At 37.9% G+C, this 27,704-nt stretch overlaps 1 protein-coding gene across 6 annotated transcripts in view; it reads left to right on the forward strand.

Moving 5' to 3' along the window:
* Positions 1-918: 918 nt before the first annotated feature.
* The window catches only part of inf2.L (inverted formin, FH2 and WH2 domain containing L homeolog), a 52,396-nt gene continuing 25,610 nt past the window's right edge, over positions 919-27,704 (forward strand). For 2 of the 6 annotated variants that reach the window (XM_041573094.1, XM_018230610.2), the window contains exons 1-4: positions 1,017-1,206; positions 18,823-19,229; positions 19,502-19,617; positions 25,109-25,268. In XM_041573094.1, the coding sequence (XP_041429028.1) occupies positions 18,839-19,229; positions 19,502-19,617; positions 25,109-25,268 (667 nt within the window). In that variant the 5' untranslated portion in view covers positions 1,017-1,206; positions 18,823-18,838. Of the gene's footprint in view, positions 1,207-12,736; positions 12,882-18,822; positions 19,230-19,501; positions 19,618-25,108; positions 25,269-27,704 lie in introns of those variants that run through there. The other 4 variants (XM_041573095.1, XM_018230612.2, XM_018230609.2 and 1 more) reach the window with 4 other exon arrangements.

Raw genomic sequence — 27,704 nt, forward strand, 5'->3', positions numbered from 1 at the left:
ATAAAACATAGTTTTTTTTATGAACACTAACATAACAGACAAAATGTTACCATTACTGAAAACATTACTGTAATAGACACTGCTATTTCTTTCTTTTTTCTATGTGTGTGTATGTGTACATATATATTTATATATATATATATATATATATATATATATATATATATATATATATATCTCTATATATATATATATATATAATACACAAGAGACATGAATATCCTGTAAATCCATATAAACAGTGCTTATTGATGTCATCAGTTATAATTTCTGTCACATGACTCACTGAACTTGTGTGTTATAATAAATAAAGTACCCCCTGTTGAAAAATATGACAATATTAGAAGTCATTACTTCGGAGTTCCATGACCTTTATAAAAGCACTTTGCTTTTGGCCCATGCTTTTATATTGTCATGGACAGGGCCAGACAGAGTGGCCAAGGGCCCATCGGGGCTGCTGTCCCAGGGGCCCTGCTCCACCCTCCCCCTGCTGCACCACCATACTGCGTTTGTTTTGCACTGCACTATGTTTTTGCCGCAACCGCCCAAAAAAGGGAGGTTGCGTCAGGAGAAAGCCTTTAGATGTGGGATCTTGGAGCGGATATGGGCCGGCCTGGTTATGGTACTCCTAGGTAACTTAGAATTTTCTTCTATTTTACAAGAGGGGGAACTATATATATATATATATATGAATAATTATAATGCGTAGGAAGAAATATCTTTCTTCCTACACATTGCGTCTATAAAATGTTAAATCTTTCAAAAAAATAATGATATTCTTTTCTTTTGTTTTTAACACTTCTGTGGATTTTTTTTAGCCTTGATCAGCTCAATGTGAGGAATGCAAAGCTTGCCCTCCTGCCCCTCCTAAGTGGGCCAGTCCTAAATTAAAAGGGTAGGAAAGATGAGGAGGACAGGGAGGGTGCTGTTTTGGGCGGACCCAGCTTTGTGACCCAGCACAGAGTGTGATTCACTGACTGTCTGTCACACCCACACAGCTGCATTCCTGGGCTCCAGAAAAGTATTTCCCCTAGTCAGCTCTCAGTCAGGCTTCACATCACTTGGTGAAGTAGCAGAATCAACTGGCTGTTTAGTTCTTGCTAATGATTTGAGCGTCTGTTCAACTACTGTACGTGCAATGAAATAATTTCTCTCAGCGCAGAGGGCAGCTGGGCAAGTAGGATACAGGAGGCAGTTGTCTGTGGGGTAAGTAAAAGCACAAAAAGGTTCTTTGCTCACAGTCTGGAGAGATTCTGTGGGCAAAGTATTTTTTTACCCAAAGCTATGGAGTGATGCTTACACTGGTCAAAATTGGTCCCTGCAAACCAATCCTATTTTTTATTTCATGATTCTTTCCTGACTGAATGAGCCCAGTAAACTGCAGGCTTCTGTAGGTTTGGATGTAGTCCCAAAGAATCATTGACATCTATTGTAAGGATTATTAGAATTATTATAAACAGATTATAAATGGCACAAGGAATGCAGCAGAAGGTGTTTGCATGGCATATAACACATGAGAATAATCTTTTAGAAGATACTTAGTCAGTTACAATTGGTGCTTAAAGGGGCTGTTCACCTTCAAACAACTAATTGTTTCCAGATAGATACCAGAAATAACAACTTTTTCCAATTACTTTCTATTTTCTATGTGTCACCGTTTTTCTAATATTGAAGCGTAAAGTGTAATTTTTCACTTTCTAAAGCAGCTCTGGTTAGGGAGGGGGTCGTCGACCCTGTAAACTGTTCTAAATTGATGCATTTTATCTTTGTCCCTGCTGAGCAGAATCCCTGGGTTTCATTACAGGCAGCTGTTAGAATTGATACAATAGTTGCTAATACTCCAGAGATGCTACTGAGAAATGTAGCAACTAAATGTTGCAAAATTGTAACAGTTCAGAATCTGCACCAGAATTACTGAACTGCCAGACTCAAACACCAGAGACAGGAACATTCATCTTTAAATTTAGATTCTGGAAATATAGTAAGCGATAAATAATGGACAGTAATTGAAAAAAGTCTTTATTTCTGGTGAAAAATCTGAAAACAACTGAACTGAAAAAAGTGTTTGGAAGGTGAACAAGACAACCTCACAGAAATGGATGTATTTCATAAAATAATGTACCCTCTGATGTAAAAGATGAGGATATTAGTGACCACAGAGCTCCATTAGAGTCCCATGACCTGTATAAATGTTATATCCATAAAAGTACTTCAGATCTTCTCATTATTTTTAATAGTGCAACGTCTGTATCAATGTTAACATGCATACAATGGGGTATAGCGTTTCCCTTTAATGAGTGAGGAATCAACTCACAAATACTAAATAAAAGTATATAAGGTTTAACAGGCAATAGCAAAAAATATCGTTTAGATGCCTATAGTGTTGACCATGGAAACAAATCCTGCCTATCCAGCTATTGTTGGACTATAGATCTCAGCAGCCCATGATTCAGGGTGGATCTTAAAGGCTGGACAAAATGTTCCCATACAGTCTTTGGTGAAGAGCATGGGAAAATAGCAATTAAGTTCCAAGTAGTTTCACTTAAATGAAGAGTATGCTAATAATTATAGTGTATAAAGATGAGGGCGCTATGAGATCTACTTGATGATTTTTATACAGGCTGAGACTAAGGAATCTTTGATGTAGGCAGTATTATACATTAACAATGACTAGGAACGATGATTTTATCAGGAGTATAAATAGAAGGGCCCAGGTAAGTGAAAACCTTAATTTTTTATTGATGTATAGATTCATCACCCCATCTGTTACCTGATCAAAATAGTTTCTGTAAATGGTTTCATTTAAATTGAGTGTAGAACTGGGTTCTCATCCTAGGTGTCTTGCTCGGATTGCTGTGCCTGGTACAGAAGCTGCATTCATGCTGATGATTTCATAAATACAGAGTAAACAATTTTTTTTTCTACTGAGAACAAAATTACTACCCTGTATCGCTCTGTAAAGCTGGCTATACACAGGCTGAAAAAAAGCTGCTATAGAGGCCATGCCCAGTAAATGTCTGGCTGCGCTGAAAATCCTGCTGGAGTGGTCCTTAATCGACAGGTCCCTGTAGGCCCATCACATCGGTGGCAAAATAGGATAAAGATCTGCTGCATTAGGACTTCAACCAAAGAGCAGATCTTTAAATGTATTGCCATCTTAAAAGCATTCTTCCATTTTTCGTTTCACTAACAACCATCATTTATGGGTGTCTGTTAAATTAATCTCAGCAGAAAGCAGTATGGCAGCTTCAGTGCTCATTAACTGAAATACAATTATAACTTTGTATGCATGTGGAACACTTTGAAAGAAAGATTTTTTTTCTACCTCTTTACAGAGATGACCCTTTTGGAAAACTTTGTGGTTAGCCCTTTGGTTAAAGGGCCAGTAAATTCTAAATACTCATTTCAATTAACAAACCAATTATTTCCACTGTGCATGTGAAACTGGTGTCCCAGTGTTATTGCTGTTTTTAGCCATCTTATATTATGGAGTAAACAAAGCCATGCAAAACACCACTACTTTTTTTTTAATAAATAAATGCTTCTAGGGCATTTGTTTCTCTAGTGGTACTAGTCCTTTATCTCCCCCACTAGACCAGATCCTGAATGTGTTGCCATTAAGGGGGAGGGTTGAAGAATCTAGTGTAGGTTGGGTACTTCCATGTCAGGTACGTCAAATGTGTGAACCTCAAATAGTTGTTGTAATCCTGTTGAAGAGATGCAATTTAACATTGCCTGAGAAAGTTTGGCCTATTATCAAGTGATCAGATAGACAACTACATTTCCACTGCCTTAGGGTAAGGACACACGAGGAGATTCAGGGAGATTTTTTCGCCTGGCTACTAATCTCCTTGTCTTTTGAGCAACTATCTCCCTGAACTGCCTCAGCATTTTTCCCCATAGGCTACAATGAAAAGTTGCCTGCGCTAATGCACACACGGTGATGCGTTTTCAATAGTTGCCCAAAAGTTGCCTGCAATTTCAGGCAACTATTGAAAACGCATCGCCCTGTGTGCATTAGCGCAGGCAACTTTTCATTGTAGCCTATGGGGAAAAATGCTGAGGCAGTTCAGGGAGATAGTTCAGGGAGATAGTTGCTCAAAAGACAAGGAGATTAGTAGCCAGGCGACAAAATCTCCCTGAATCTCCTCGTGTGTCCTTACCCTCAGGCTCAGAATTAAAATTGTACAGAAGAAAAAGCCAGTAACTCCAGCCTATGTTTGTCCTTGCTGATCAAATGCGTCCACCAACTGGGGTGATTCCAGGAGATGGAGAACAAGAGGTTGGCAAAACCTGATATACAGTATCAGACTAAGTTCCACTTGGCGAGATCTTGTTGTACTGGCGCATTTCACAGATAAGCAGTTTCTGCATTGCGGACCTTACTTTTCAGCCCTATCTCACTGAATCTCTAGCTGGACAGGGAAGGCAATCCCCTACTAGAGACATTAAACAGTGTGATCTAAGAAAGTCAATTTCTTCATAAAAAACAATAACAATGGTTTAAAACACATTGTTATAGAACGAGAACACTGAAAACCAACACAATGCAGGATAACACCTGTATACATTTGTTATATTATGCTTGTGTTTTATGTGTGGGGATTTCCTTTGGGATTTTCGTTTCCCATTGAATTACTGTATAACTGGCAGGATGTAATTTCCTGACCAGAGAGGACATACAATACAGATGAAATAACATATCACTTTTAGATTGAATTAACATACAGTAGCAAATCACAGGACTTTGAACCTCACCAAAAAGGGATGAGAGCAAGATAACAGTGTTGTGTATTAGGGAGTATCAGTGCAGAGAAACTTCACATACAGACACAAACACACATTCAAGGAACACTTTTTATCGTTCTCTCTTCATCATGGTGCATAAGCAGGGTGAGACACACAAATAATGTCATTGGATTGCTCAATCATATACCAATATGCTTACCTTTTTGAGGATATTTAAGAAAAGGTGCAGCATTTGGGCCAAATCTAATATCCCATAGCAACCAGTGAGAAAATCATTTCTGGCAAGTTTTAATAGAAAAACATCTGATTGGTTGCTATGGGGAACTACTAGACCTGGCACAAACTTTGCATCTTGTACATTAGATCTCATACCTGTAGCAGTGGGGATTTTAGAGTTTATTATTATTATTAACATGTATTTTTAGAGTGCGACCACATTGCACAGCACTGTAAAATGAATATGTTGATACAAAGAAATCACATGAATTACATACATATAACATACAGAATTACATACATAGTGACCAGTACCAGTACAAAAGGTGGGGAAGGCCCTGTGCAAAAGAGCTAGCAATCTAAAAGGGGAAGGCAATGAGACACAAGGTGTGGGAGTAGGCGAGATCAGAAATAAGCAAGTTTGGGTGGGGACTGTGCCAAGTCTCTCCAACTGCTGTTAAACTTTGACTTGTAGTTCTAGCAACTTCTGAAAGCAAAAGGCCATTTGAGGATGCTTGAAATGCAGATATAGGATATGTTATCCAGAAACCTGTTATAGAAAGCTCCAGATTACAGGCAAGCCATCTCCCATATGTTCTATTTTATTCAAATAATTCAAAATATTTAAACATTATTTGTACCTTGTGCTTGATTTCTAACTAAGATATAATTTATCTATATTGGAGGCAAAACCAGCCTATTGGCTTTTTATATATTATGTAAATTATTTTTTAGTAGACTTAAAGGGAATGTCAAAAATAAATTTTTCCTAATAAAAGAAAACATAAATCTAAGTCACTTTGCAATATACATTTATTACAAAATTTTTTAACGTTCTGTGCTTTCCGGATATAGCCGGAAACAGCCGAATGCTGGAACCTGGAAGAGTTGGCCAAATCACCCTAGAAACCATGCTTTGGTTTGAATAAGAGACTGGAATATGAATAGGAGAGAGCCTGAATATAAAGATGAATAATAAAAAGTAGCAATAACAATAGATTTGCAGCATTACAGAGCATTTGTTTTTTAGATGGGGTCAGTGACCCTCATTTGAAAGCTGGAAAGAGTCAGACAAAGAGGTCAAATAATATAAAATACATTAAAAAAAAATAATGAAGACCAACTGAAAATGTGCTCAGAATTGGCCATTCTCTAACATACTAAAAGTTAACTTAAAGGTGAACCACCCCTTTAATGCAATAGTGCTTGCACTTCTTTGCAAATCCAGCTAATGTAATTTTTAGTTTTTGGCATGCGAGTGACGCAAACATCTCTATTCTTTAGGCAAAGGTTACTGCATCTATTGACGCAGGGTTCCTGCCGGTCCAGAGGTGACAGCTCCATGATTCCTGTGTCAATAGCTGCAACTGCACCTGCGTCGGAACAGGAGGCACGTAGAATCAAGCAGCACCAATATAAGTGCAAGGAATATATAAGTACCTTTAGTGGATTGGGTGTTACACAAAACTGACTGATTGTAACTGCACATTCAGTCATAAATGACCACTTTTGCCTTGCAGGGATGGCATGCAAATGATGTGTTGCACTGCACAGAGTATTACATATTAAGGGGGTTATTTATGAAAGGTGGAGTTTTAGAGCTTTTGTAGACCTCTAATGAAATCACAACTCGAATGGTTTCTAACTTAAGAAAAAACTTGAATGTTAAAAGACTCAAATCAGTGTTGTCAACTCAAATACTCAAATTGATTGAGTTTTCAAGCGAAGCCCATCGGAAAAAACACGAACATCATGAAGGATAGAAACATCTTCAAATGGTTCAAGGGACCTCTGCCATTAACTTATACATGACCTCAACAGGTTTTAGATGGTGTATTTTTATATTCAAACTATTTCCAGATTTTTGACTGAAAAATACCCTGGAAAACTTGATTTTTTTTCGTGGAAAAGCCCACTCAACCATTGATAAATAACCCCCTAAAAGTGATATATGGTCACATTTTTCTGAATCCCAAATGACAAATTACTTAGCAATAAAAAAGGCACTGTTGTTAAAAGTGTTTAAAGAATATATCTACAAATGTCAGCTGAAATAAATTAAGTAGACTGCACATGGGAGATAAACATGAATGACCACAAAGTGACACTTTTCCTGGATGTTTATGGGTCTGTTCAGTGTAGATTGACTCTTTTCTACAGTTCCCAGTTCCCTCACAACTGGGGCTCTTCTATTTACAAACAGAAGGGTGACTCCTTTACTTATTATACATAGAGGAGTTACACAACATATGAATTAATGGAAAGGATCTTTTTTTATGAAGCTACTTTCTATACAGTTGGTTTTACTTTTGTTGTCTAGTTACAAATGGACCTAGCAGATTAATTATTTTGAATAGATTGCGTACAGCTGAAGGAGGACTATGAATTGTTTGCAATACATTCAGTTTTTAAATTGTATAGTTCTTCCCACTACATGTCTCCCATAACCAAGTCAAGCACCCTTTTTATGCACCTGAATTTCTCAAATTGTGACAGAACCTCATTTCTGATATATGAAGTCCTGGGTCATTACTGCTATTGACAAGTTGAAACTTTAGGCTGATGCCATAAGATAATTATATAAAATATGGCATTTTTAGCCATATTCATTTTTAGTTCTCTTTTAAAGGGGTTGTTCACCTTTGAATTAACTTTTAGTATGATGTAGATAGTGATATTCTGAGACAATTTGCATTTGGGTTTAATTTTTTATTATTTGTGGTTTTTGAGTTATTTAGCTTTTTATTCAGCAGCTCTCCAATTTGCAATTTCAGCAATCTGATTGCTAGGGTCCAAATTACCCTAGCAACCATGCATTCATTTGAATAAGATACTGGGATATGAATAGGAGAGGCCTAAATAGAAAGATGAGTAATAAAAAGTAGGAATAACAATACATGTGTAGCATTAAAGAGCATTTGTTCTTAGATGGGGTTATTGACCCCCATTTGAAAGTAAGGCCAATTTCGAAAAGCTGCTTAGAATGGGCGATTCTAGGACATATTAAAAGTGACCTTAAATGTAAACCATCCTTTTAAAGGTGAACCACAACTTTAATATAATGCAGATGTGCCATACTCAAGGCAATTCCATCTGTCCACATTAGGAAGCAATTGTAAGCAGTTTCCCACATTTTGCAGCTATTACTTTGTTGTAGAAAACTTAATACAACTAAAGTTAAACTAGGGGTGTCCTCGGGTTGGTGGCCAACAAACGTTGAGTTGTGATGGGGACATCGTTGTAAAAAATAAGTGGCATGTACACTATGACTGTACCAGAATTCCAAAGCAGAATAGAAGGGTAAAGTATCCTTTAATCATATAGTTATCAAGGTGTTTAATTTTGAAGTGGTTGGAAAATATAAAGTTTAAATTATGGCAAAGTTTGCAGTATGCTGATGATTCAGGATTAGGATGACAAATCCAACATTGCACAGGATGTTAAACGTCTCATTAGTCACTGTCCTAAGGGACCATTTGTTCTTAGTGCTCAATCTCTAAGTGATTAGGTTTACATATAAACGAAGGTACTTTTACAGCAGCCATTCATACTTGTTACAATGTATTCTTGATTGGGGAATTCAACCGACATTCACAAATACTAATGAAATCGAAATATTTTCCTATTGTATACTCAGCAGAGTACAGCAGCTATAATCATTATTGTTAGATCTAATGCTGTAATGGTTTATTGGGAATATAGTCACGCCCTTGTTTGGTGTTCATAAAAGCGGCTTGTTCTTATAATTTCAGGCATGGAGTCCTCAGCCATCTGCAAGTATGTCAAGGATTTTTTTCTAATGTTACTATTGTTTGTTTTGTGCAGAGGTAAATCATATGTTTAGACTCCTGGTACTATAGAAAAATGCAGTGCATCAGTGTTAATTGTAAAGTAGGGATGCACCGAATCCAAGATTTGGTTTGGAATTCGGCCAGGATTCAGCCTTTTTCAGTAGGATTTGGATTCGGCCGAATCCTTGTGCCTGGCCAAACCGAATTAAAATCATAATTTGCACATGGAAATCCGGAATGGAAATCATGTGACTTTCCATCACAAAACAAGGAAGTAAAAAAATTGTTTCCACTTGTTACTTTCCTTCCCATAATTTTAATATGCAAATTAGGATTTGGTTTGGTATTTGGACTAATCTTTCCCAAAGGATTTGGCCTAATCCCAAAAGAGTGGATTTGGTGCATCCCTATTGATAAGATAAGTTATTTAAAGGTATATGGCAGATTTTGTTTATTTCTTTACTAAGAATGGAGAGAGAATAGTGGCTTCTCAATTCACTCAGCAGCTAAAAGTCCATTTAAGTGCATCAGGCATAGGTACTTTGTGCACAATGCAGAAGGCAGATCACATAACTATGATTTGATATGTGAGAAATGGAATGCAGTAAAAAAAAATGCGGATAGATAAAAACCTATCATTGGAAATAATGGTCAATAAATTCATTAAATAAATGAATTCAAGACAAGTTTAGAATTCTTCTACAATGCATATATCTAAATAAGTCGTTTCTAAACAAGGTGCTTTAATTGGATTTTTCGGGGACTGAATATGCTTAGGGTGGACCAACTTTTATCTCTTTCAGTATTAGGGAAATTACCTGTGACACAATATCTAACTAAAGGTGAGAGACCTGATACAATACTAGATAGTAGTGATAAGCGGACCTGCCCAAAACCAATGGTAGGTCTCCTGCTCTCCCCACCCGCTACCATTGCACTGCCATCTTTCGGCAGTGTTCATGATGTTCAGGTTTTTTTGGTGGGTTTCACTCAAAAACTTTCGAGCAATTCAAAACTCAAGTATTCTGCGTTTTCACCCTGAATTCACTGATTAAAGTTTTTAACATTCGAGTTTTTTCATAAATTAGAAAAAATTTGAGTTGTGAGTTCATTCAATGTATAAAAAACAACCTCACAAAGCTCTAAAACTCGACCTTTGATAAATAACCCCTTTAATGTGGGAAACAGCACTGTGAAAGATATTTGTTTTATAAAGGGTAATAGGTTTTGTCCATGTGAGATACCTACCTCCTGGGACCCACTTCTGGGAGATTTATGGTCATGCCGAGGTGGTGCCCTTTTATAACATAATCATACCCTTGCTCTAGCCCAGGGGATATAAATATGAGTGACTCTCAAAGCAAAGTGGTTGACAGGCTGTTAGACCCAAGGAATATCAAGCTTCAATAATGAAACACCCCTTCTAACTTCCAATAACTCAGAAGCAGTAAGAGGAGAAACCATGACATGTTTCAAGTTCAAACGCTTTTATTGAATAATGTAGATTATCTGCCCTTCCCATTTCTTCTCAGTTATTGTTTGTACACAGTAGAGTAACCCCCAGCCGGGCCCCCCAACCGCCCCCGTACGCCCGTAATCATTGGCGCACATGCTGCCGGGGAGTCCTGAGGGGGTGCGGCCCTGGCCCAATCGCACCCCCTGTATTTCCGGTAGTTCCGCCACTGTACATTCTTTTATATGGTAAAACACAGTCAGCGACCTCTGGCAGAATTTTGGGGAACATCTTATGAGAGACTTTGGTTTGTTACTTTTTTTTCCAGGTTCCCAAGCAATTCCTGCCTGACAGCCCTATCTTTTGTCATAGCATGTTTACATTTTAACTGAATGGGAAGCAGCTGTTGGCAGAGATTGTCATTCTACGTGAACAGAAACTAAATATATTTTGTAGTTAGCCTCAGTGACTTTGATAGCTAGCCTGTGGCAAATGGATTGGGTAACTGAGAGGTTAGATATTATTGTTATCAATCACTCACCTTCATCCTGTTTGCTAAAGTAGCATTTTATAATCCAAACTGAGGTGCTGCAATCCATCCACAATAAAAATCCATAAAATGAAGACCAGTTGCATACTGTTTTTTAATGATGTTAAATTCACTGGATGGTATAAGTGAGCTTCCCTCTTTAATGTTTTTAAAGTGTGCCTTGTCTTTCATCAATGACTTGATGGGGCCACATGGGTCATAGCTGTTGTTTCGGAATCTGAGCTGAATGCTGAGGATCAATTGTAGACTCACTGAACAGTTATGTCCCATGTGGCCTCCCTTAAAGTCACTGACTAACTCAGTTAGCTGAAAACAGGAAGTAGTGTTCTGTTCTGTTATGTTAGACCAGTGATCCCCAACCAGTAGCTCGTGAGCAACATGTTGCTCCCCAAACTCTTGGATGTTGCTCCCAGTGGCCTCAAAGCAGGTGCTTATTTTTGAATTCCAGGCTTGGAGGCAAGTTTTGGTTGTATAAAAACCAGGTGCGCTGCCAAACAGAGTCTCCTGTAGGCTGCTAGCCCACATATGGGCTACCAATAGTCAATCACAGCCCTTATTTGGCTCCCTACAGGAACATTTTTCATGCTTGTGTTGCTCCCCAACTCTTTTTACATCCGAATGTTGCTCGCGGGTGAAAAAGGTTGGGGATCCCTGTGTTAGACATCCAGTCACTCCAGCCTTTATACACTACATTTTTGGCTAACTATATTAGAAACATTTTTTTAGTCTGTCTATTTACCCAGTTTTTATTTTTACACTGAACTGTTCCCTGACCCCTTAGACAATGTAAATTTGATGTTCTATTAACTCCAGCAATATTTCACTAGTTTCAGTATAGTTCACTTTTTGTGAATTCCCCCCAAATTCAAATTGTTGTTCTGACAAATCCTGAATCCTAAATGGTGTCCAAAATAAAAATGGCTCCTGGGATGGCAGTGTAGCAGCGAGCATAAAAAAAGACTGTATTCATGAAACTGGAGTGAGCCTTTTGAGAATGACATTTTTTCTTTATCAGTTTAACGCTATTAATCTTCCTTGAGCCACTTTCACAAATGTATAAATTCTGATGTACATTCTATGTGTCCCTTCATCTGATAAACATTCAGCTATTAAGTATGTGTTTCACAGACAGGCAGATTCCCTTGTTTGACCACAGACCGAAGTGTGTGAAATTTTTTATACCTCGAATGAACTCAGAACTCAAATGTTTTATATTTTATGAAAAAACGCGAATGTAAAATACTTGAATCAGTGTAGTCAGGGTGAACAACAAGAATACGCGGGGAAAAAACAGGAATCGCTCGAATTAATCAAGTTTTCGAGTGACACCCAACGAAAAAAACATGATCATGAAGACTGCAGACAGCTTCAAATGGTTCAAAGGACCTCTGCCATTAACTTCTACATGACTTCGACAGGTTTTAGATGGTATATTTTTGGATTCAAGCTATTTCCAGCTTCAAGGTTTTTAAAACAAACTAGAAAACTTAAATATTTTTCTTAATTCCAGTTTTGACTGAAAAATACCCTCAAAAACTCGATCTTTGATCAGGTCCGGACTGAGAATTAAAAAAGGCCCTGGCATTTAAGATACACAGAGGCCGAATCAGCCCACATAGAGGCCCAAACAGCCCCCATCAGCCCACTAAATACTGACTTTCTATGGGACCTTATAGCAGCCCCTCTGGCATTTGCCAGAACCCACAGATTGCCAGTCCAGGCCTGTCTTTGATAAATACCCTCCTAAGTGTTAGCATTTGGCTGCATGCAAATGATTTATTTATTGGTTTAGTGGACCAAACTAGTTTTATTTTAAAATGCAAATGAGAATGAGCACCAGTGTGTGCTTGGAAATATTGAAATCACAAGAAATGTTAATTGGCAGCAGTCATTTCATGCTCTTGAAAATTTGCAGTCTGTTCTGCAGTGCAACAAGCTTAAGATCACAGGGAAAGTTCCCCTTTAAAAACAAGTGCTCTGATTTGTTTGGACAGCTGGCTTTCTGTAGATTTATAAGAACAGTTTAGCCTAGTTCTAAAAGCATGACTTCTTTCCTACACATGCAGCGGCCTGTAGTATCACTGTGGGGCAGGCAGACAAAATCATCACCTTAACTCCATAGGTGAGTGGCATTTCTGATTTCATGTATCTGGAATTTCATGTTCTTAATCTTTCAGCAGGTGCGCACCTTCCAACCTAAAAAGAGCTGTGCATGGTACATAGAAATCTGTGCATCCCCACATCACGTGTGTTACCTTATTGAGAATGAACTTAATTTGCTCTGAAGAGATTCCTATATACCATTCATACCTCTTTCATCCAGGTGCACTGTGTAAACAAAAACATGAACTCCCCACATCTAAAGCCAGGGAGCTCTGTATCTTTTATAAAACACAATACATCTTGCTTAATATTCAAAGCAGCTGATGTTCTTTTAATAATGCCTTAGGGAGCAAATTAGGAAAGAATACGCCATCTCTTGTATAAACAAGCGGCTCTATAGTTTTCCTGGCATTAAGGATCGGTTTGCTATTGTTTTCGAGCCAAGAACAGGTTTCTAAATGCTTCTGTGGGATGTAGTGGATTTTCTTAAATGTTGAATTCATCTTACCTGAATGTTTCATTCCCAAAAACAAACCATGTTCCGCAATTTGCTTATAGTCGGTCGTACATACCGCTTGTGTTTTACTCTTGCTCCTCACAAAAAAAAGGGAACTATGGAAAACCAGATCTGGATAACACAGGCCCTAGGAATATGCCATGCAGTTATAGGCATGGCTATGTTTTCAAATATGTTTTATGCAACATTTTCTACTAAGAGCTGGTAAAATAAAGCTGCTCTTGTTGCTCTTTGATTGCTTTTAAAAGTTTCTAATATTTGGCACTCACTGTATATGCATGCCAATAGCTTTCTATTCTAGCACCATTATCCAGAAAGCTCCGAATTACAGGAAGGCTGTCTCCTATAGACTCTATTTTATCCAAATTTTTAAAAATTATTTTCTTTTTCTCTGTAATAATACAGTACTTGTACTTTATCCTAAATAAGATATAATTAATCCTTATTGGAAACAAAACCAATCTATTGGTTTTATTTTAGTAGACTTAAGGTATGTAGATCCAAATTACAGAAAGATCTGTTATTCAGAAAACTACAGGTCCCGAGCATTCTGGATAACAGGTCCCATACCTGTATATGTGCCTATACACACAGGAGTGTTATACAAATGCAGATATTTTAGCATGTCCTATAAAGAGATGGCAGCTAACCAGATGTTATTAGGGTGAGAACAATCCAGTCCTGGATTTTTAAAAAAGAAATCCCCTTCACCCTCAATGGTAACATGAAAATGTTCCGAGTGGCTCATGATCGCTCTTATAACATGGGCTTAGTTGACATTGCTAACTATACAAGCTGAATGTTGGCATGCATGCTCTGGTTTGTGACATAAACTAGTCTATCTAGTCTATACAGAGACGCCTCCTTGGCCATTCCCTTTAAAACAGAATACATATAAACTTTTCATCCTTTTTTGATATTTAGCAGTTTAGGTGCATGCTAATGTTAGGCTTACCTCCCTAACTACCGTTTTCAGAGGGGCAGTCCATCTTTTGACAGCTCAACCCGCAGTCCCTCATTTGTACTGGAAAGTCCCGATTTTCTCTGCACTAAACAGCCAGAAAAAGAAACAATGTTTCTAACTTAATTGGCTTTTTGCAGAGAGCCCAGAGCAGCAGATAAGATACTTTTGTAACAATTTTGAGATAAGCAAATAAGTAATTTTAATAATAAAAGATAACAGGTCCGAATAGTGTACGAAAATAGGAGAAGTTAGACTCACAGCTTAAAGGGCAATTCACCTTCATTAGCAAAACTGTAATAACTTTAAAAAAAAAACACAGAAATATGGTCAAACTTTCATAACCTGCCAAATTTTGTAAAATGAACATGGTAATTAGGGGTGTGGCCACAAACTATGGGCGTGGTCATAAAAATGTTTGCTATTTTTATTTCCAAAATGTTGGGAGGTATGTGTTGGATTTAATGCAACCATGTAGTATGCATTTCAAATAATTGCTGGGTGTTAGATATGCTTTTTTTTATATGTATTGTTTTAAAGCTGCGAAGTTGCAAGTTCACTATTTTACGTCCCGAAAAATCTTATACTAGTAAATACAAATCAATCTCTCTGACACAGACTATGCTAAACTTTTCTTTTTTCTTTTACCCATTATTAAATCCACCAAAATGTGTTCCCAGCAGGGCTTCTTTACATTAGAATGACTATAGCAGACTTTAGTAAGTCAAGTAAGTAAGCGCAATGGATGCAAATACTGCATTCATGTTAAGTTCTAAAATAAAACTGTCCAAATAACTGGGAGATCTGCCAGTGGCAGGAAATTAGTCACAATGCCAAACCCAGACTTGGAAGCAATGAGCCTTTATCCTTTTTTTAACACCAATTAACCCTCTGGCTACTTTTGCCTGTGTATAAAAGCTGCAAACTACAAATGGAACTTTAGTCTGAAAATAATGATCTGTTCCACAAAATCCTTTCGGCTACATGGGATTCCCTGGGATGCTACATAATACTGAATAATAATGAAGCTGCATGATGAAATCTGACGCTGCAGCAATACTTTCTATATTTTTAACGAGAAACAAAAATCTATGTGACTTTTTATGCAGCATCTAGCCTTTCAACTGCTGTGTGATATCAAATGGCAAATTTAAGTTTCATACTACAAAATCTTTTGTTAAACTGAATAAAAAACAATATGGTGCCGTTTTATTATTATTGGTATACTTGCAATATTCAGAAAATAAAAGATCTAATGTTAACAGATGCAAATGATTCACATTGCACTGGTTTCTGGCATTTCCCTTGTACTGAACTGTAAATTTCCCATCTAGATAATTCACTTGCAGTATATGTACACTATGCTTATATTCAGGATGTGACACTAGACGTCAATTCCTCTGTCATACTAACCTGCAATTCACTTGTTTAACTATTTCATTATTGTTATGGAAAGATATCCTTGCCAGTTCTCCACATGTTGTTGCTAAGACATTCACCCAAGAGAAAGACATAAAATAAGTGCATGGCTGTGTTGGAAATTAACTAAGCATGGGGTCACACACATTCCAGGGAAAAAACAAATCATGCCCATGCCTGCTACATATTTCTCTAGCTTTATGCAGTTATTATACTGTCTTGTATAAAGTATTAGGCATATTTATCAAAGGATGAAAATGCTTACTTTGACCATAGGAGAACTCAAAATCATATACAAGTAAATGGAAGTGTATGTGTGTGTGTGCTGTATGGTTTTCATAAAGCTGGTGAATAAGTCCATTTCACAGCGGCCCTATGACACAAAGATTAGTAGCCTGCTGTACCTATTTTATGCATAATGTATCACACAGTCCTTGGGCCCAACCAGTGCATGTTCTGTTAAGCTCACTAAAGTCAGTATTTGTCACAGTTTCCCATTATGCTTTATGTGCCATGGAGTCTTAAGGTGGCCATAGGCATAATTACGATCTTTCTTGGAAAAGATCTTTCCAAGAAAGATCGTTCATTTCAATACACACGTGTAGAGCTGAATTGTCTGATATACAGGTAGAAACAATAGAATTCTACCTGTATCTGACGATTCAGCACTAACAATGGCCGATGTTTGGGTGCCTTCAAAGGCACCCGATGAAAATTTTCCGTCGAATCAACAAGCCGACTGATATCCAAGTCTTCTGTCAATATTGGTCGGCTCTTTTCCCACCATACACGCACCGAATATTGTATGAAAATTTGTTTCATACGATATTATCTGTGCGTCTATGCCCACCTTAAGGAAAGACTTCACCTGAGTCTAGCAATATGCTAGAAATAAGCGTTTCATTGGCCACGAGACAATGAATGGATGGTAAAGACCCACAGGTAAATTGCCAAATTAGGGTTACTATTTCTAGTAAATGTTCTGTCATACAAACAATTACATCTGACATTGCCGGTACTTATGCAGTTGTTAAATAAAAATATTACACACTGACTCTAGCTTTTGGCTGTGATAATTATAAAAGAAACACTACAAGTGTGTTCTGGTCCCATATTAGAGATGCCAGATTAGTCATTTTTAGCTCTTTCATTAAGGTCTCGGGATTAAGACGTGGCAAGGCAAGATATGCGCCGCAATTGTTTGTGGACAGTACCCCTACTGTGCACTTGTTTGTGTTCTGAAAAGGCAAAAGAGAGATAAATAAGCAAGCCTTTGTGTAAAAAAGATGGTTAGCAGGGCTGAGATAAAACACAAAATGCAGCACACTTTGATCATGGGTGTACAATGTTTTCTTGGGTAGTCTGGGAGATTTACATTCAGCATCACTGTTCTGGGTTAGTGGCACTGAAATTATGTCAGCCCTTTATAGTTTGGGATTCCTATTGTGCACTTTATGGGGTGTTGGATAGCTGTATAATCTAGCCACATTTAGATTGAAATTGCTCCATTTGTATTGAGGGTCCAATAAAACAAAGGTTATGGCAGTACCTCGTTGACTGATAACCTTATACAAAAAGCAAATCCGGTGATTGGTTGACTAGGTTTACTTTTTGGATGATATTGTTTGGTGTAATGGCTTCACACTCTGACCTGTCACATTGCTTGTTGGGGGCAGACACAGACACAACAGTGATACACCCAGCCTAAAATATACTAAATTGCATGCAAAATAACTTCTTGTGTGGGATGCATTGCTATTCCTTAAAATTAAAATGCAATGCAGTGTTAAATGGCTGGTTCCTTTTTGGAGTGCCCATCATCACTCATCCTTTGCCACTCCCTAATATGTTGCTTAAAGGGGAACTCCACAAAAACATAACTTAAGCTTTTTGAAAAATAAACATAATTTCAAGCAACTTTACAATATACATCAATTAAAAAAAATGCAGACTTTTCATGAGTTTAATGTTTTGAAACAGTTCCCTAAGCCTAGCTCCCTGCTCTCCTGCTGATCTGTCTGACTATTTTGCAGAGCTGGCTGACTACTGTTACTTTGTATCAGCTGCCATCTGTCCTTAGCCTGCATCCTCGAAACCCCACAATTCCCTGCACACGTGATTTTAATAAGGAAAGGAACATCACAGTGAAATGCATTGTGGGATATGTAGGTCCTGCATGCTGTCTGTAAGCTGTGGAGAAGTTGTTTACAATTTGTAACATCAATGCATTAGTCCCTCCTTCCCTGCCAGGATTTCAAATGATGCAGAAAGAGAATAACTGTTGGATGTCAGCACAGAAAATGGCATTTATTCCTATTTTTGAAGAAACTGGTAACTGTGATGGGTATATTAGGGGTTTCTGTGTTGTGTAGGCCTCTTTATCAAATTTTGGTTTGGAAACCGGAGTTCCCCTTTAATATAGCTTAACAAGTGCAACCATCTAAACTGTAGCTGGTAAGCTGCACCCAGAGCCTCTTCTATTCTCTAGCCTCAAAGCACACAAGAAGGGAGAATGGAGACAGCCCCTATAGCTTTGTCATGCCCTTCTTCCCTTCACTACTGTATGGATCATTGGGCCACAGGAGCACAGTACAACCAAGACACTCAACACTTGTCTCCCATACTTCCTTTTGAGCTCTAGCAGCTTAACTTTTCAGTACCACAAGTTGTTAATGTACATCACTCTGTAATCTGTTGGTCCTCTATAAATAAATGTTAATTGTTTATATGCACAACATTGATAATATGTTGAAGAGAGGAACAAAAAATGTACTTGTTTACTTTTGTGTTGTAAAAAGTGATGCTGGTTATGCCTGGTAGCAGTGTGGAAAGGATAAAGATTATAAGAAGGAAAAGGTTTGTTTTAGTACAGAAATGAATCTTAAATTGCTAATGTATTATTTTTTTTTTAATACCATTTACATGCTAAATCTAACACAAGCATAACATCATGGAATATGTATTTATGTGAAATCAAAATGAAAATATTGAGGTTTCTATATAAAATGAAACTATGATAGGCATGAGTTAAACATTGAAATGAGTTGCTTTTCATTTTTTCAGCAGGAAACTGATAAAGATGTCAGTAAAGGAAGGAACCCAAACAAAATGGGGAGTTCTGAAAAAGAAACTTGGGCCTCAAGACCCAGATCAGATTGAGGGTAACCTGGAGAATGCAGACCCAGAGCTATGCATCCGTCTCCTCCAAATCCCTTCTGTTGTCAACTACTCTGCCCTTAAAAAGCGCCTTGAGAGCAGTGATGATGATTGGATGTTGCAGTTCTTGGAGCTTAGTGGACTGGATCTTTTACTAGAGGCACTGGACAGACTTTCAGGGAGAGGTGTAGCTAGGATCGCAGATGCTCTCCTCCAACTCACATGTATCAACTGTGTTCGAACACTGATGAATGCACACAGGGGCATTGAATATATAGTCAACAATGAAGGTTATGTCAGAAAACTCTCTCAAGGTGAGCAAATGTTTCCCTGTGATCATTGCAGAAAAAAAATAGACTATGGTAGCTCCTAGGGGAGCATGCATCAAAGTGTTTGGATCAACCTATGTGCATGAACACATAGGTTGTCCCTGACACTAAAACTAAACATGATTATTTGCTATTTCATTTAAAAATATTTTTTTGTAATTGTACATTAAGCAAGTCTAAACCATGATGCATTGCTTAGGAATTGTTTTTTTAATATTACATTATCTGAGCAACCCATGCATTTTTTGTTTTTGCAGCTCTGGACACATCCAATGTGATGGTAAAAAAACAAGTGTTTGAATTGCTAGCTGCCTTGTGTATCTACTCCTCTGAAGGTCATGCCTTGTCTTTGGATGCACTGGAGCATTATAAGGTACAATGGATGTTTGACAATACCAAATGATCTGAGTTAACAAAGTCATTAAAAGATTATTCTTTGCTGTTACAAGATCTCCGCCCAACAAACAATAACATGCAAACATATGCATTCCTTTTTCATTATATTTGGCAGGTGTAGAGTAGTGCACACAGCTCTCATTGGTACCAAGCCATCAGCATACACTGATTTTGAACTAATCAAATGGAACATACTGGGACTGTGTAGGAGGGTAGCCAAAAGCAGGGGCATCTATGTTTTATATGGTTCTGTGTATGAAAAAGGGTCCCAAATGTTACACCTGTAATGGACCATAGAGACTAAAGTGGGATTTTTATGGCAGCCCTGTTGTGTATCAGCTGTCCCATTTCTACATGCATTCTTGCAAGACCACTACCCTGTATAACCATAGATGTGGTCAACACCAAATGCAAGAAGGGTGTAAATGGGGCCATTTTTGGCAGAACAAGAGGCAAAATAGCCGATATCTGTGTTTTCCAATGCCACAACATTATTGCAGGATCCATATGCCATCCTTGCTGGGAGTTCTGAACAAATTAATGATCTGGGTGGTAAGTGGCAGACGAGATATAGTGCTAATAAAAGTAATGTCATACACTTTGGATTTTGAAATATGCATGCTATTTAATTTAATGTAGGTGAATACTTATGGAAACAGACTAAGCAGCACTAAGGCCCAGCAAGATTTCTGTCCTGTATTAGAAGGATTTAAAAGGGGTAATTTAACATAAGAAAGGCAGTGTGCAAAAACTGTTGCAGATGCAGATCAGGGGATGCAGGACAGCCCTGTGCTTAGTAATATTGGAGCTAATAATGAATAAACTAGCCATATTAGGATCATTTTAAGGGGTAAATATACCCCTTTATTAATATTATTACAAATAATAGGGCTTACCCTGAACATAGTTTTAGACTTTTCTTCCAATTAAGAAATATGTTTGTTTGCTTTTTCTTTCTTATACTAAACATGAAACATTTGGAAACTGAAAGTAAAATCAAATGGCTGCTAAGGGGTCAAACCCAAAACTAATATGCTGTGGCCAAGTATACAGCATATAAGACAAATGGCACTGTGCTGGAGTAAATAAAGGCCACATCTTTATTAAATAATAACCTATTATGCAAGCTGCTGAATAAGTAGGCAGGCACGAAGTGGGAACCCGGAAAAATATAGTCTCCTGCCACAAAGGGGGGGGGCAAGCCCAAATTGTATCCCAGTTACCATTGGCAGTGTAATTGACCCTAAAGCTGTGACACAAAGTAATAAGAGAAAAATATTAGCAATATTTATAACACTATTGATTACAAACATCAGTACAACAACATCTAAATGGGGGGGTGGGTAGGAGGGAAGCTGCTTTCCCTAAGCTTGACAATGCCCAAGTGATGTGGCGGGCTTTTCTGCGCAGGAATCACTAATATGCCAGCCATCCGGGTAACCTATGGGGTTAGAGCAGGCTCTGTAACATACCCCCCAGGTTGATCCCAGCAGCCATGGCCCACCCCCATTCACTAGGCGAGATTTCTACATCTTAGTTTGTATGAGCATATTCAAAAAAATCAGTCCAATGAGAAGGCCTCTAAACAAACCCTTCCTTTCCTACAGGATCAACTTGTTAGGTTTGCTATAATGATCTGCTCTTTATACAGAGGGCTTTGAGTTGTTCTGCATGTTCTTGGATGCACAGGAACAAGAATGTTGCTTTACTTTTTTCATATTGTGCCCTGAGTAGTGCAAGAAAAAAACTATACAAATTCCATATAATTTGCCTTATGTTTTCATTATATTCAGCACAAATTATATTTTCTTAACTAAGATTAAAAAAGGGAGATTATGCTAAACCTTTAAATGAAAAACAGGTACTTCAGGCTGTATCTTCAGGCTGTATATGATCAACACGTAATAATATAAGTAGACCATAATCTTTGCACTTGAGATATAGCTAGGTACATTTGCGGTAGAACAGAATTCTCCCTCGCTCCATTTCTACCTTGAAGTTGGTAAAATAGGGGTGCCATGACTGCTGTCCTTTAGGACCTAATACATCTTTTAGCACTCCAAACTTAAATGGGTTCCAAACACTTTTTCAGTTGAGTTGTTTTCAGATTGTTCCCCAGAAATAAATGGGGTTATGTAATAAAAGGCACTAAGTTTGCCCACGTGCAGTAACCCAGAGAAACCAATCAGAAGGTAGCATTTACTGGTCACCTGTTTAAAAGCAAACATCTTATTGGTTGCTATGGGTTACTGCCCCTGGGCAAACTTAGTGCCTTTTATTACATATGGGGAAAAGACTTTTTTCAATTACTTTCCATTTTTAATTTCTTACAGTTTTTTTCAAAAGTTTAATGTTCCTGTCTCAGGTGTTTCAGTCTGGCAGCTCAGTAATTCAGCTGCAGATTCTGAACTGTCAGGGCTCTTACAGACGAGCATTTGAAGCTGGGCTCCCCTGCGTTCTGTTTTTGAGCGCAGGAGTAGACGCATTCAGTTTTTTTTCAATGGGGCTGTACTCACACAGGCGCATGTAGGCGCTGAACGCAGGTTGAGATGCAACATGCTGCATTTTTCCTGTGTTTGCCACCTACATGCGTCTGTGTGAGTACAGGCCCATGCAGCTGAACGCATAAAAACAGAACGCAGGGGAGCGCAGCTTCAAACGCTCGTCTGTAAGAGCCCTTACAGTTTTGCAACATTTAGTTTATACATTTTTATCTCTGGAGTATTAGCAACTATTTTAACAATTCTAACAACTGCCTTTAAAAGGGTTGTTCACCTTCAAACAACTAGTTGTTTTCAGATAGATCACCAGAAATGACGACTTTTTCCAATTACTTTATATTTTCTACTTGTCACCGTTTTTCCAATATTGAAATGTAAAAACAGTCCCATATAGAAAATAGAAAGTAATTGGAAAAAGTATTTTTTTCTGGTGAACTATCTGAAACCAACTGAACTGAAAAAAAACGGTTTTGGAAGGAGAACAACCCCTTTAAGTGCCATTTAAAATCTTCACTATCTTTGTTTGCACATATTGCTTAGTAAAATATTGAGTAATAGACGCAGTGAAAGCCTTGATTTAAGATTAACCAGCTGGCAGCTCGTAACCATGCTTTGTTGTAAAATGCTTCCCCTTCTTTTGTGATGGAAATGTTTCATCTCCTCTGAAGGAGGTATTAAATTACTGTCCAGAATATATCACTTTTCAGTGAACGGGAAACTAAGAAGCAAACAGTCTGTCCCTCCCATACAGATAATTATGTTATAAGGAACTATTGTACTTCATTGTTGTGGCATTTTATTAGTTAGATAATGTTATCTATACTGCTCAGATCCTTGTTACAAGATTTTAAAACTATATAAGATTGCTGCCTGCAATCTGTAATTAAAGGGGTCACTAATTTGCATTTTTATTTGTCCTTGTCTAATAGAAATATTAAAGTAAAACTACACCCCCCCAAACAATATAGCTCTCTATAAAAAGACATTGCATAAAATCGCTCATATGTAAAACCCTGCTTCATGTAAATAAACCATTTTCATAATAATATACTTTTTTAGTGGTATGTGCCATTGGTTAATGATTGAAAATTGCCATTTTAAAAAATAAGGGCCACCCCTGGGATCATACGATTCACTGTGCACACAAACACGCCAAATAAACCATACATGTTAGGTCACATGAGCCAATTAACAGACAGAGTTGTGTATTTTGCTTCAACACTTCTTCCTGTTACAGTTAGAGCTGTAGTATTTCTGGTCAGGTGATCTCTGAGGCAGCACACAGACCATCACAAAATGGTGGTTCAAGACAAGAAATGTAAAAAGACAGTTTTTACTTAAATATATATTCCAGTTTGGTAAGATTCTTTTATATGTCACTTAATTTGATATAAACTATCCCTTGCTTAAGTATTCATTTTCGGGTGTAATTTTCCTTGAAGTAAATGTATATTTGCTTCTTGCCACACACACGCATTCATCACTTTCAATATCTACCCTATTGTGTTTTTTATAGTTCCATATCAGGGAAACCGAAGAACATTCTGGAATTTTCACATTCATTTAATTTTTTTAAGGCCAGTGAGTTCTCATTTTGTGTGCGGAAAGCACTCGCAAGCTTCTTGTAAATCCTTTGAGTTTAGGGATTTTATGGATTATATATGGCATCAAATAATTAGGGATGCACCGAATCCACTTTTTTGGATTTGACCAAATACCGAACCGAATCCGAATCCTAAACATTTTTTACTTCCTTGTTTTGTGACAAAAAGTCACACGATTTCCCTCCCCACCCCTAATTTGCATATGCAAATTAAGATTCGGATTCGGTTTGGCCTGGAAGAAGGATTCAGCTGAATCCAAATCCTGCTGAAAAAGGCCGAATCCTGCCCGAATCACGAACTGAATCCTGGATTCGTTGCATCCCTACAAATAATATTTACAAAAGTCATCAACTGTCTGTAGACTTTTATCTCATATTTGGGCACATTCACATCGGTAGTACCTAAAACTTAAAAAACAAGTAAAAATAGATCCTACTTACAGAATGCTAGCACATTGTTAATTTAGAAAATCTAAAATCATTTCCCTATACATTTAGCTCTTTGGGCCAGCAAAACTAGTGGGGGTCATTTATCAACACTGGGCAAATTTGCCCATGGGCAGTAACCCATGGCAACCAATCAAATTGCTGCATTCATTGTTCTACTTGCAGCTGGCTTCAAAAAGCTAATCACTGATTGGTTGCTATAGGTAACTGCCCATGGGCAAATTTGCCCAGTGTTGATAAATGAGCCAGCATGTTTTATGTCACTGACACACTGAAAAGAATGAAGGTTGCCACTGTGTGGGGGCTGGAACTGGAACAGGTATATGGATGCTGACAGGGGTAAATATCTCAGCAACAAAATCACCATAATAATAATCAATTTTTATTCATGGTAGTTGCCCTTTAGTCTGGTAATGCTTGCAAATATGTGATCCCTATTTTGTTTGTATAAGTTCATTTGCCAACACAAAACAGGCCACTCTCTCAGATCAGTAAACTTCCATCAGTCAAATGTGGCTAGATTTGATCAATCCATTGCTGTGCAAAGTGTGCCCAGATTTACTGTCTCTGTTTATCTGATTTGGAGAAAAAAAAGCACACAAAGTTAATGCAAGACAAAAACACACAGAGTTAAATATAAATCGTCAGAAATTTGTTTGTAAACATTTCTCTTTCTGCCCTTGGAACGCTCAAATTCCTATCCATTTAATTAGGGGTCACTTTACAACACATTTAGCAGAAATGATGAAGTATACTGAGTTTAGAACTGCAACCAAGGATCACAGCTCCATGGCTACAATTATTAGACTTTTAACCTTAGAAGAAAACTGACTTTATCATGAAGGGACACGTCAGATTACTACATAAATAGTAGCTTGTAATGAGGAATTAAGTAGTCATCTATTTTGTATTAACAGGCTGTAAAGAATCAACAGTACCGGTTCAGTGTCATAATGAATGAATTGTCTGCTTCCGATAATGTTCCCTACATGGTTACACTGCTCAGTGTTATCAATGCCATTATTTTTGGCACAGAAGAACTACGGAACCGAGTGCAACTCAGAAATGAGTTCATAGGTAAGCATTTATTTTTAAATGTATTTAGAAATAAACATTTTATGGCTGAGATAATTATGCTGTTTTATCAGTTTTACAGCCATAAAATTCAGATAAAGTCCCTAGCTTCTGGACATACCTTCTGTAGCCATGCAGACTGACCTTCTGGGGTGCTTTTTCCTGGTACATTATGGATTTTGAATGTAATAATATAAATGTTACTTTTCCTTGTAGTACATGTATAAGGGGGCCTTACACATGCCAATTGTATAAGCATTTCCAAGCAATTGTCCCATGGGCCCTACAGGTTTTTCAATAGGCTCCCGTACCCTAATCCCACGCTGCTCCTCTTCACTTACTCTCCTAGCGATGCTCATTTACTGGGCAACAAATTCCATTGACAGATGTCATTTTCAAACTTGTTCAATTCGCAAGGGGACCAATATCCCAAGAAAATGTATATAAATCAGGATTGAGTCCCCACACCATGATGATAATCTATAATCTTTACATATCTTGATAACTTTTTCTTTCATTTATTCATAGCAGATAACATATAAGATATTTCATTGATTGGTACAGAGCTATATGATGGAAGCCTCTTTAATATAAAAGAGGTCATTTGTTGTCAATAAATAGTTTATTTGGTGATTCTAGGTCTTTTAATGAGAGCAGATGTTTTAAGTGTGCCATAACTTTTTTACCCAATCTGCTGATAAAGCAGTTATATGCTCCCCTTGGCTGATGCTTGTGCTTTCAGGCAAATAGTATGTGGAAAAGCTGAAGCGATCCCAGCTTGACAGAGCCAATGTTTGCCAAAGACAGAGCATTTTACATTAATGTGAAAGAAAGGATTGAAGGGGTGTACCATAGGCCTTAAGTTAGCCAACCACTATAAAATCTTCTGAGGGAAAAATCAAACCTGCCCGGCAACTGGTTGGTTTTTGGCCAGATATTGTTCAGGTGAGCCTATCAGAGGTCCCCATACCACAAGCTGCGGAACTGGTCCAAAGGACCTGAATCAGTAATTTAAATCTGCCCGTTTATGGTCACCTTTAGGGCTCTTACACACGGCCATTTTTTCATGAGCTCCCCTGCGTTGCGCTTTCTTCCGTTCAGCCGTTCAGCCGCAGGGGAGCGCAGGAGTAGACACACTCAATTATTGGGAAGGGGGCTGTACTCACACAGACGCATGTATGCGCCGAAGGCAAGTGAAATGCAAAATGCTGCGTCCCACCTGCGTTTGGCGTGTACAGCCCTCTTCACAATAATTGACTGCATCTACTCCTGCGCTCCCCTGCGGCTGAACGAAAGAAAGCATAACGCAGGGGAGCGCAGGAAAAAAATGGCCATGTGTAAGAGCCCTTAGACACAGCATCTGTATTAAATACAAGAAATTGTGCTTGCTGTCAGCTGATCTGGTTCTGGCTTTGTGCTGCATCTGTAGGCACTTTTCATATGTTAAATGGATGGGAATATGCCATAGACCTGCAACAATATATAAAATCATTCATCTGCACATATCAATAAAATAAGCTGTCTACTCAAGATGAAGGGGCTGAATTGGCATCTTAAATCTTGACAAATTACCTGCTCGCTTCATTGATGGAGCAGAAGAAAATTTGGGAAGGAGACCAGACATCCCACTGCTTTTCCTTCAGATGAGGAGAGGATATTTTTACTCAAAATGCGTATGTGGGTCCATTTCCCTGGCTATACATTGGCTGATCAGAAAGCCCCACACTACACAGATCAGCTACAACAAGAGTGAAACTGTCTCTAGTTTGGCATCTGGCCTGTACAGTATGTGCTGTAAAACTCAGTGGTTAGGATTTAGCCTATAGGGTATTCCTTGCGTGTATGATCCCTAATACTTTTTGTGTGAAGTGCAATTTCAGGTTTGCTGGTGGTAATGATGTCTGATCAGAAAGATAGCATTAAATTAGCAGATACAATATAACTCCCGGAGTTGACATTTGTGGATTTGTTGGAAGGTGATTTATCTATTTGTCAACCCATCTGGATTTATGTAATGGGTCTGTGAGGTTGGCATATCTAATGAAACATTTTGCTCCACTTTTTTTCTGGAGATTGTAGAAGCAATTCCTTTGCTCTGTTCATATATAAAGGGGTTGTTCATCTTTAGGTTAACTTTTAGTATGATATAGAGAGGGATATTCTGTGATCCATTTGCAATTAGTTTTTCTTTTTTATTATTTGTGCTTTTTGAGTTATTTAGCTTTTTATTCAGCAGCTCTCCAGTTTTTTATCAATTTGGTTGCTAGGGTCCAAATTATCCTAGCAACCATGCGTTGATTTGCATAAGAGACTGGAATATGAATAGGAGAGGCCTGAATAGAAAGAAGAGTAATATAAAGTAGCAGTAACAAAACATTTGTCATTTTACAGAACATTTGTTTGTCAGTGACTCCCATGTGTCAGCAGAAGAAGGCAAAT

This window comes from Xenopus laevis, chromosome 8L (genome assembly GCF_017654675.1).
Source record: "Xenopus laevis strain J_2021 chromosome 8L, Xenopus_laevis_v10.1, whole genome shotgun sequence".
Classification (NCBI taxonomy): Eukaryota; Metazoa; Chordata; class Amphibia; order Anura; family Pipidae; genus Xenopus; species Xenopus laevis.